The sequence below is a fragment of the Tetranychus urticae genome, chromosome 1 (assembly GCF_039701765.1).
Source record: "Tetranychus urticae isolate SD_2017Ah chromosome 1, NJAU_TeUrti_SD_1.0, whole genome shotgun sequence".
NCBI lineage: Eukaryota > Metazoa > Arthropoda > Arachnida > Trombidiformes > Tetranychidae > Tetranychus > Tetranychus urticae.
Window position 1 is genome coordinate 21430970 of NC_142958.1, and position 12202 is coordinate 21443171.

General features: G+C 30.6%; 1 protein-coding gene across 1 annotated transcript; it reads right to left on the minus strand.

Annotated features, from left to right (window-relative positions):
- Positions 1–392: 392 nt before the first annotated feature.
- On the minus strand, positions 393–12131 carry LOC107362352 (integrin alpha-PS1). Its single transcript, XM_015929391.2, has 25 exons — positions 11739–12131; positions 11330–11466; positions 11171–11253; positions 10393–10537; positions 10194–10302; positions 10037–10119; positions 8883–8960; positions 8681–8804; positions 8434–8611; positions 8122–8302; positions 4262–4326; positions 3880–4093; positions 3644–3804; positions 3401–3551; positions 3225–3320; positions 2879–2991; positions 2317–2397; positions 2027–2248; positions 1674–1810; positions 1515–1602; positions 1319–1438; positions 1159–1233; positions 919–1065; positions 710–835; positions 393–627 (listed from the first exon to the last, which is right to left on the minus strand). Exons 1-25 carry the CDS (start codon positions 11906–11908, stop codon positions 550–552), a joined length of 3162 nt encoding a protein of 1053 aa, XP_015784877.2. The 5' UTR covers positions 11909–12131; the 3' UTR covers positions 393–549.
- Positions 12132–12202: the final 71 nt, after the last annotated feature.

A 12202-nucleotide genomic window follows, 5' to 3' on the forward strand; every position in this document is an offset into this window, starting at 1 on the left:
GAAATCTCTTAACAATTAGGAGCTTCTATGTTTAATTGTCAACATTAATAGCTTTTATCATTAATTTCAATTACTCTGGCTGGTTCTAAATTAAATTTAAACCGAGTACCAATAGCTAACATTTTCAAATTCAACCTAATCTTGATAGTTAAATTAAAAATTAAATGTAATATTATCAGAGTATTTGATCGTGTTTAGAATTAATTGCGAGTGATAACCACCTTTTGATTATAAAGTATTCTGAAGTGTAAATATAATCAGTATTCCATTCAGATGATCGACTTAAATCTAGCAAGTATTCTTGAACGATTCTTGTAAGATTATCACGTAAGATTGTAAATTACTTTTGTATTAAAAGGAGTAATTTTATTGGCAATGAATAATAAAATGAGTTGTAGGCGAATAAAGTTATTTATTTATTGATAAAATTTGATAGTCAAATAGAAAAATAAAAAGCTATATTAGAATTGCAAAAAAGTTAACTTAAAAATTTGATTAAGTTTTAGATAGCAAAAGCGAAGGACTGAGAGACATTTGTTAAAAATTGAGTTAATTATAATCGTCAAAATCTTTATCTTCCACCGGGGCAGCCAAATAACCAGGTTTTCGTCTGATGAAGAATCCACACTGAAAAAGGAGAGAAAAAACAATTAGAATTTAAATTGTCAATAGATCAGGAAAATCAGAGTTTTTGACGGATAATACTCACTCTCCATAAGACAATGATTAACAAAATAAGTAACAATATTCCTAAAAGTATAGACATAATTATGATCCAAAGAGGAACCCTCGGTGGTGGCAGTAAAGGTAAATCTGGATAAGCTTTAGTTATTGCCTGAAATGATAGAACGAAAAAGATTTGATTAGCTAATTTAAATACTAATTGCGATTGAGAATAATCAAATAAATTAAACTTACAAAGGTACTATCATCATTTGTCCGATTTTGCCTGATTGAAGGTCCAATTGCTAACCTTGCTCGTGAATAAATATGAACTTGATTAACACCTGAAGCGTAATCTTCAACAAAAGTTGAATTCCAAAGTCTACCTATGAACACAATTACCTTTAAAAATAAAAATAAAAAATTCATATTATTTAAGACAATTCAGAGGAATAGAAAAATTTGAATCAAACAATGTAAAACAATGTAACTTACTGATGGCACTCCTGGACGGAGATCTTGAAGATAACATAAAAATTTATAGCAACGAGCCGTCTTTTTTTGACAATCCTGTTATTCAAATTAATAGACAAGTATTAGATAATAGTCAATTAAAATAATTTATCAAAAGCATAATTTAAAATCATTTACTTACTAAAACAACTACATTTTGACTTTTACCATCTTCCATTATACGTTTGGCTGGAACAATGGTTTGCCTTTTTGGTCTTGATTTAATAAAAGAGTCACTTTTTATTGAGACTGTTTCAGAATCCTGTGAATAAATGATAAATAATTGAAATAATTTATAAATCCAGTTTAAACCAATGAAAGCATAATGATAACCTTACCCAAATTTTAAGTGGATTAACTGTACCAAGTGTTGGTACACATTGACCTTTACCCTGTACAACAATTGTATTCATTAAGTAGAGAAGCCTGAAAATATGAAATGAATGACATTATTAATGGATGATGAACCAACTAATAGACAATAAACGCGAAATTACCATTTTCCCTCTTCTTTGTCACTGGAAAGTGAATAAGGCCAATCAATTTCAACAGTTAATTCCTTTGGATGATAAGGTCCATTTGATATAATTGTATAGGAATGTTCAATTCTACTTCCGATGTCATCAGACGTTTTCTGCAGATTTCAAGTTAAATAAGATAAACAAATAATTCATTAGTTAATTTATTATGTCACATTTGCTTCTCTCTCCATTCACAAGACAAACATTCAAAATTAAAGTTCATTTTGTTTCATTCATTCCAACAACTAATCAATGTCAGCCTTTCATCCTATTTAAATAGATTCATTCAGTCATCATTATTATATACTTGATATATGATATTTACTAACCATTGCAACTTCACCAACAACTTCACCACCAAACCAAACTCCGGCTGGATCTGAAGAACCTTTAATTTCCAAGTCAGCTCGACGGATAACCAATAACTTTGTTGAGATGTCATTTTTAGCTTGATTCAAATCAACACTCGATGTATTCACAAAGACTCTTATATCAACATCATTCTGTGACTCGGTTATATCTTTTGGATCAAATTTCAGATTCAATTTAACCTAAAGAAAAAGAGAGAAAGAAAATTAGTTAATCAGTCTTATTAATTACATTTGTCTAATTAACTTACCTCTCCTCGTTTGAATGGATTACCCAATGAACAAACCAAAAGACTTATATTGAAAGGTTTACAATCAATTTGTTCACCTTCCTGTTAAGATGAAAATTCAAGAGAATTAATTTATTATCAAAATTTCATTGTAAGTCTGTTAAAAAACTGGGTTACTATAGATTAGTGATTAATTAATTGGAACTGGAAACCATCAATCTGACAAATTATTTGAATAATTTTCAACTTGAACAATAATTTCAATAATAACTTCAATATCTGATTGTAAATGATTGATTTATGTGAGAAGAAAAACCTTTTCAACTGATTCTTCATCTATTCAACTAGAAATTTATTTCCGGAGAGTCTATCGACTAGTTCAACTCTAATTCCTATTCATCATTTTTTCAGATGAAAAAAAAGTGAAATGCCAAAAAGCTGTTCTGTTAAACTCATTGAAAGATGAATGGTAAACTCATAACTAATTATTCATGGAAGAAATGACTACTGGTAATTGAAATTGTACTGAATGCAGATAAATTTAACAGCCACCAAGTAATCACTAAATTGTACAATGGATTACCGTTTGATCTTTCCCAATGTAAGTAATGAATGGATGGTAAATGTAAAGATTAGCATCATAAGCGGGTTCCATTGTATTACGAACAGTCAATTCCAGATTAACATCAGTCGATCCTAAATCAAGAAAATTATAATTAATAAAACTATTGACAGAAATGTGAAGTTGACTATTGATTGCAGAAGCAAAAAGCAATATCATTAAAAATTTTCAGCCTTTTCTACATTCTCTACATTTTCAAGTGTAAATAAATCAAGCAATTTGTTTTATTTGTTTTGCCTTCTAGTAATCAAAATAGGTCAACTCCATCATTTAAACGTTGAATTAATTTGCTGATTAAGTTGATTACCTAAATATAAGATTCTATCCTGTGTATATGGTGTATCCATTGGATGTTGTAGTTTAGCAATAACATTTAAATTGCTTTGGCATTGCTCAGTGTTTCCTAAAGTAAAGTGATACAAAAATATAATTAGAATAAGCAAATTGTAAATAATCAGTTTTGTTTGAACAACTTCAACTTACGACATTCTTTGAGGAATGAAGCATGAAATACTTTTCGAGCTTCTTCTTGGTTCAAAATTGGGTATCTATCGATATCGGGTAAATTTGACCACATTCCGGGAGGTTGTTTGGGTTCTTCTTGTTCCAATGAGTAAGTCAATTGAAATTGAATCTAAGGTTGAAAATAGTAAATAAACAAGAGTTAGTTGATCAAGTGTTAATCAATGACAGCATCTGATTAATAATATAAACGTATTAAATTACCGATCGATGGATATCCGATTTATCCTTGATGTAAACAAGTTCACGATGACAGTTCCACCGACCAACGCGATCACTTAAAATGGGAATCGTTGTGTTGACAATATGAGGATTGTCTGATTCAGCAGATGAATTAAACTTTACTCGAGGAACAATTGGTTTCTCTGTAAATCAAAACACGATTATAAATTACAATTAAATTATTACAATAAGTTAATACTCCAATGAGCAATATTTACTTTCGAGGAAACTTTCAGCTTCAATGACATATCTCAATTGGAGAACGCTTTTTCCCTTTGGTGAGTTTAAGAGTTGGAAACAGGGTTCAATAACGAAACAGGGAAGCTTTGAGCTTGGATCTTCACGACAATCTTCACGATTGGCATCAATTTGAGTTATATTGTCAACACGAGTAGCAATGTTCAATATTGGTCGAGCTCGAAGAAGAATCGCCTAAGAAATAAAAAAAGATTATTGAACAAAAATGAAAGAGTTCTTTGGCAGTCAAGAGAACAGAATCAATGTTTGATAAAATATCATGTGGTTTACATCCGGTTACCAAAGGTGCATGAAATTTTACCTGCAAGTTTATTCTCATAATTATATTGACAGCAAACTTACCGCATCACTTTCATAGGCACCAACAAGTAAATCAGGATAACCATTTTTATCCATATCAAAGGAGCCTGTAAACAACAATGATAATGATTAATGAGCATTGAATGGTTAAGATGGACTTTGAAGGAAAAGTAACAATTAAGGCAATCATTTTTGAAATACAATAATATTGGCAAAAAATGTATATTTACAATGGACTATAATGGGCAAAATGTAAAACTACAATCAATATTTACAAGCAGTAAATAAACAACAAGAGAGGAAGCTGAATACGTTTGGCGCCAAAAAAGTAGGAAATCAACTGAAAGCTTGTTGTAAACAATGGCTGAAAAGGAGAGGAAAAGATCGCCGTTTTTACCTCAACTGAGGTCACCTTTGGCCTTGGACAACAATAGCATCAATGAAAGGTTATGGTTAAATGGGCTTGAAAAGGAAAGCTTAGATTTGTATTCATAAGATGTGAAATTGCGTGATGAGCAAACTAAAATGTTAGCCAATTTACACACGATATTTAATGGCCTAACATTAGGTTTCAATTAAACAACTGTTCAACACATTCATCAGTAAAGTGATGATATTATTAATTTTCAGTGTTAATCCATTAATAATCATTTTTCACCAAAGAAATGGTTTAAGCTCAAAAGACCAGAAATCTGGTTAAAAAGTAACATTTATTTTCATCTATTGGGTTCAATTTTTTATCTCATTTTACTTCAACTGAGTGGACAAAATGTAAATATGAAAGGTTATTTGAGTAAAGTAAAGTAACCTTAAGGTTAACTCAAGAGTACTTTGGGACTTTATGGAAAGGTTGTTTGGTCAGTTTCTTCTGTTTTTAACCCAAAATTGTTAACATTTTGGAAGATTGTTTTTTCTCTCTTTTTTCTTCTTCTTTCAGGTAAAAAGAGAAAGCAGGAAGATGAAAGAGGGAGAGAAGAAGATAAAGATGAAAGAAAAGAAAGTAAAATGGAAAGGAAAGTTTGTAGCATTTAGAAGCATTTCAAATGACCTAAGATTCCCTCCAGGCTAAATTTTGTCTCATTTTCTTGTGTTAAACTAGACAAGATTAATTGTCCAAAATTTAAACATGATAACAATTCAAAGGTAGAAGGTCATTTTCATCATTTGCCCATTGATTAGCATTTCAAGTTTCATCCCAAACCATCAACCATCATAATTATTGGCATTCAAATAATCATCAAATCTGGCCAGTGTTAATCAATATACAGTGAATTAACAGAAATGCAATTTGTTTGTTCACATCAGGTCAAAGTTTAAATATTTTATAGACACAAGATTCATATTTACATTCAACCTTTCACCTTAATTTTCATAATTTTCATCTGCTATTACCTTTTGACATGATAATAACAAAGAGCAAAAAACAGTTTTAAAGTAACAAGTTAATTCAAGAAGCTTTTTTTTATAATTGTTATAATTATAATAATTTACAAATAACCGCAAACCTTGTTAAAGTTGATTGTGAACGTTAAAATTGAGTAAACTTTCACTAAATCATACAATAATTACAAAGCAAAGTTGCAGGTAAAAGCAACACAAAAGGTAAGTTTGGGTAAGCAGAAAATTAGAAACCAGAAAAAAAGGAAAGTTTAAATGCAATTAATTCACATAAATAAAAACTTAATTAAGATTTTGTTATGTCACGAAATCACCACAATCTAACAAAATTACCTTTCATTTAGTTTCAATTAAAATTGAAATTTATCCACCAATCAAGAAACTATCAACAGAAATATTTTCATCCATATTAACACACATTGAGTGTCAACATCTTTGGAGTCATTTTCATTCATAAGTCAATGAAATTAAGATGATGATTAAGATCGTTTGTTAATTGTTGTTACTAAAAAGCTATTGTTAACAATCAGGTAAAACAAAAAGGTGTGTTACATTGAAAGATTACATCAGTAATACAAGTGAACCTGAATAGTTGAGATGCAATTTAAACATCTTAAGACAAAAAATCAGGTTTTTTAAGGTATTTTTTGTTCCTCTGTTAAGTCAAGATCTTTGACAAGTTGAAATGTTGAAGAAAGTCAATAACATTATCTTGAAAAAGATGATAATATTGATGTTCCTGATGATGATAATGAAAATGAGAATGAGAATAAAAGATAATCAAGTTCCCTGTTGGATATAACTCAATGTTTTAGATTGAGTTTAGCATGGGAAAGATGAGATGAAATGAAAGGACCAATAAAAATATCAATATTGCGATAATAAGTTAAGATTTGGATCAAATCTTTGATATCGTTGATAAAATGATCAAACTCATTTTTGGCTTATCAGTTAATCAATACAAATACACAAAAATTGACACCTTGAACGCATTATAAATCAACTGTTGATTACAAATTGAAAATGAAAAACAATTTGTTTACTCAACAAACAACGATAATCTGAATTGCATCTTTCAACTTTTTTTTATTGAACATCTTTACCTTTTTTTTCATCTTTTACCTTTACAACCTCAACATTTTATCTCCCTTTTACAACAACATTTTCAACAGTTAGACTAATGTTATTCATCAATATTGAACTTGGCTAACAGAGTCAACATAATAAAGGTAATTTTGAATACAATATTGAAAGCAATTTTGTGTTCGAGAAACAAAAGTCGGTTTTTTTTGTTCATTGAAGATGATGAGAAATGATTTGTCATTTCAAGAGCAAATAAACTAATGAGAATCCAAAAGGTAATGGCATTAAAACTGATTTTAATGCTTATTTCAATGCTAATTTAAAGCTTACTTTAATGCTCGATGGGCATTTCAAATCTCATGTTAATGTTATAATGTAACCATAGACACATCTCAGCGATAGTTGAGAAACAACAAAACAAATTCAAATGGTATAATTATCAACAATAATAGCCATTGATGATCTCTTGCTGTGTGAATTTGAACAGCAAATCTTTCTGTTTTTTTACTCGTAATTTAACTTGTAATATTGACTTGTAGGTAACAATCAATCAGTTCACATTTATAAATGACAATAAAAACTGATTTACCTTGGTTTTTACCGTCTGGTTCAAGTTGAGGGAAACATGAATAACATCAATTTTAACAGTTGAAAGAAGTGTTTAAATATATTGAAATAGTGACATTAATAGTTAACCTTTATTCTGAAAGGTAAAAATTAACGATAATCAATTATATTGTAAATTGTTTACACAGTTAGCCCAAGGTAAAAGGTAAAGGTAAAAGATGGTTAAAGGTAAAGAGCGACATGTTAGGCGAGATTGAAACTGTCTGGTAACACATACAGTGAACTAATGGTTAAAAAGGTTTGTTGAGATTTCCTATTGAGAGTTTTAAGATGTTATTGAAAAAAAAGTAATGGACAAGGATTCATCTTTTCTTGTGGCTTTCTTGACCTAATAACCTTAGATATTTACCTTTTACCTGAGAAATGGTGAAAAGGGAAACTAATTGGAGCAAAGGAAAGAGTACCTTGAAACTGATTGAAAAAAAGTTTTTCAATAAAACTGGTTGAGTCTTTGTACAGAAACTAGAAATTTTTTGTATCTCAGTTGATTGGACATTATAATTAATTGAGTGTAAATTGAAGTGAGAATTGATAAAAAAAATCTTTTCATAATTTTTTCCATTGAACATAATATAAAATTATCCCATTTGAAACTATTAATAAATGTTGAGATTGATGTTGATGTTGAGGTTCAAATTATGACAGATAAATTAGTGTTTCTAAGAAACTGAGGAAATGTTTATAAACTCATTGAGCAATTTGTGAGATTATCATGTTGAATGAGATAAACATGAAATTAATGAAAAAGGTGAGCAAGATTGCCGAGGTTACAAAGAGTCGTAAAGTTGCTTTACCTGAAAGTGAATAACCAAAGGTTCGTATTGGGCGACCAGTTTGTCCAAATCCTTTAATATCTTCACCTTTGATCACTTGGATGGCATTTGTTTTAATGCCATTAGGTGAACCTAAATAAATGTAAATTGCTCCACCGCCTTCATCATAAGGTGCACCAACAACTAGATCGTTGAACCCATCCTTTCAGGGAAAAAGAGTGCAAAACATTGACAATTCATGATTATTTTTGACCAATAATTAATTTTGGTAATTTGTAAATTAAATTAGCTCAGAGTTGAGTCAATGTTTCATGACAGCTGTGAACATCTTACTTTGTTAATATCACCAAGATCAGCTAAGGCCCAACCAAACCTTGAATCCTGTTTACCAAGAAGACGTACATCATATTTGGAATCAATACCTTTACCTGTATTATAATACAGGTAAACAGCTCCTTCAGAACGTGACCCATCATAATAGAAAGGCGCTCCAACAATTAAATCTGGTTTACTGTTTTTTGGGTTTACAGAAAGGTAAGTGTTAATAATGTTAGCTGTTTGAGCAATGAAAATTATTTACTTGTCATTTTGTAGATCCATTGTAAGAAGTGTATAACCAAATGATGAAGCAAATTGTTCACCGCTAAGTATCAGGTCAACCGATAAAAAGGAACCTTTCTCTTTGGAAAAAAAGACGACTTGACCTGTAAATGGAAATGGAAATTCAGTGTGAATTTTTAATCTAGTTGATTGTGATTAAAGCTGGTGGATAAGTTACTAACCCGTTCCATTTGATCTTGGAGCTCCACCAACAAAACTCATTTTATCACCAAAAAACTTTCCTGATGTAACAGACATTCCTGTAAAATTAAAAACAATTGTTTTAAGGTTTAAATTAAATAAGCTAGTTTTGGGTTAACAATTAAACATTAAATATCAATGAGCCATGAGAATATTTTTTCAACAATAAATCATAGTTATGTTCATCTAGAAAAATTTCAAGCAAACAAACTGTTTTTTTCCGCAATTATTTATGAGTAGGAACATTTACAAATCGTAATTATCATTTTGATCATCAAAATTAATCGATAAAATCATTAATTACTCTCTGTTTGATTTAAGAGGAAATAAGATTCAAAGTAATCATCAAATATAGACATCAAGATGGGTTAACATTAAAACTGATTGAGCTATTGGGTTTACTGTTAATATCTTTTGACTCATGTCATTGTAAAGTGAAAATCAATATTTTGGTCAAGAGTTGAGGACTCAGATGGCCATGGATCAAAGGCGATCTTGGTTTATCTAGATGTAAAAGTTGAATAACAATGTTATCACTGATAACTTATCAGTATCAAGAAGATTAAATATTTTGGACAAAAAAAGGTCACAAAGCAATCCATTGCTAACATTTGAATGAAAAATACCATTTTTTTACATTCGTTGTATGAAAGCTTTGAATCATGGGAATAGATTATGATGGAGATAACTTGATGCTAACATTGTATGATGATTAAAAAGTATGGTTAGGCTTGTCTAGTGGTTTTAATTACTTTGCTTTGGAAACTGTTGATGCACAAAAAAAGCGTTTCTTGTACTAGTAAAACATATTAACGCTTTGCTGTGTTTTCAACTTTTAAAGCTTGTTTTTATGATACAAAATTGATGTAACCATAAGCTAAACCTCAACTGGAATAAATAATAATACTTTGTATCAGTTGTGGCTTTGAGAAGACTTAGAAAGATGAAAGAGAAGATGAAAAGAGAAAGATGTAAAGGAAGATGAAAAAAAAGATGAGAAAAAAATGCAAACATGTATTGGATCAATTGAAGTGGAAAAGTAATGTTAACACTGATGAATGACAAAATGTGTGTTACAATGTTGTGACTCACTGATGATAATCTGAACATAGATGAAATGAATGGCAACACATACCTAAGTAACTGTATTTATCCACTGGCGACTCCTTTTCTTGAACTCGTCCCATGTACCATGTTTTATCATCACGAAGAGCAAATCTAAATGGTAAATGAATGATTCGATTATTGGTAAATCATTATTTGTGTTTGTCTCAAGTTTATAAAATATTTACCTGATTGCGTTGATGAAAACGGTTCCTCTCCATGTATAAGGTCCGGGAGCACCAATGAGCAGATCATTTGAAGATGAAATGTCGATACTTGTTCCAGCTTGACAGAATCCTAATTGTTTTAAAAAGTAAATTTAATTTGTTTAGTTGGTTCACTTTTACAGTTGTTCACTTTAAATATGTTACACTAATTTAGACTTACCGTACTCTTCGTGGGCTTTTTTGACAGGACGGTTATCACAAGGTTCCCATGCACGGTGATAGTCAAGGTAGTGGGTTAATGAATAGCAAATACCTCGACTCCAGTGGTAGTCTTTACCTTGTTCAACGTATCGATGGGCACAAGTCTGTAGGAAAGATGTCATCAGATGAGGAGAGATGAGATGAGGGAAGATGAATGTTGTAATAAAAGATGAATGCGAATGGCCTGTCAACATCAATTATATGGTTAGTCTGTAAAAATGTATATCACACTCAATTTGTTTTCATTTAAAAAATTGAAACAACCTAATCACGACTTTTGTGTTTTTTAGTTTTCCTCATGTTTTTTGACCTTACTGCCCTTTGAATTATTGTGATTCAATCTAGAGTCAGTTTTTCGTGCCTTTGATTTACATCTTTGACTCCTATTTTAAAAAGCCATTGAACAACACAAACATTTTCCCTCTCTTTGTGTTATCCAATCTCACTATTGTAATACAGCACGAGTCAACTGTCCATATTTATCTTGGACTGTGTAAACAAGCTTGGGTAAACGGTCCTTTATCTTGTATCAATACCTAACCTAGTTTGATTGAATGGACTTGGTATTGTCATTATTTTCAGATTTTTGTGTGTAAAAGTTTGATTGATTGATAATCACTGGTACATTTCAATCATTCATTTTTCAAATGGTCAGGGAAAAGGGATAAAGGGAGGACTGTTGGTTAGAGAGGGATATTTGGATGGTAAAGGGATTAATAGAGTGATGATGATTTTACCATTACTTGACCCCCTGGTCCGGCACTTTTGACAACAACTCCTAGCCATTGGTCATTTTTAAATTCCTTTTCTCTTGGTGGAACTGTAAATTCATTTATTCAACGTTAATGTGTGTTCCACCATCTTTTTTTTGTCATTTTAATCAACAAGTTACTCACGTGGGTTACTGCGATCATAATCAACTGAAAGCGGAGTACAATCATCAATAAAATTTGATGTTTTACATTGGAAAAGGTAACCAGATCGATTTGTTCCTGGTTGATCTGTTTGAGCTCGAGGAGCACCAACTAATAATCTGAAATGATCAGGTTAAATTATTAGTTTACACAAATCGGAACAATCAAGACAAAGACAAAAAAGGTTAAAAAAAATAACTTTTAAACCACTACATCAACATCTTAAAGAAGATTCAGATTAACCGCCTACCTGAGCTTACATTAGACACCTACCTAATTTATTTTGATAGGTATTACCTTATTTAGGAAATAATGTGTAGGAACAAACTTACGGCAAGAAAAGAGTGGATAAAGTTTATAACAGGAAGAGGACAAAAAATAAGAAACTTACACAGGTGAATCGAAATCAATTAAATGCTCGGCCACCGAGTAACCAAAATATGATCCTTTTGGTCCAATTTTAATGTTTGGTTGACGAGTGTCCAAATTAAACGAACTGATTAGTTGATTGACCAGGAGTAAATAGTATAAAGGTAAACTAAACCAAGCATCATGAAACATGATTAACAAAAGGTGAACAAGTTATTGCACAAGGTACGATCCTTTACCGTGGTTGACTAAATATAACCAGAATCCAATCAATTTTGATGGAGAACAATTAAGAAGAACAAAAATTAACTTTTTGATTAGTCAAAAACATAGTAACTTTATTTAAAAGTTACAAGAAACAAGAAAATTGGTGAACACAAAGTCAAGTGGTGAAGTTAAAATGAAAACCGAAAATGAAGTGAGAAAAAATATTTCAACCAAAGATGGCGCATTTCAACAATCGGAGATCAGTCAGAGTCATCTAGT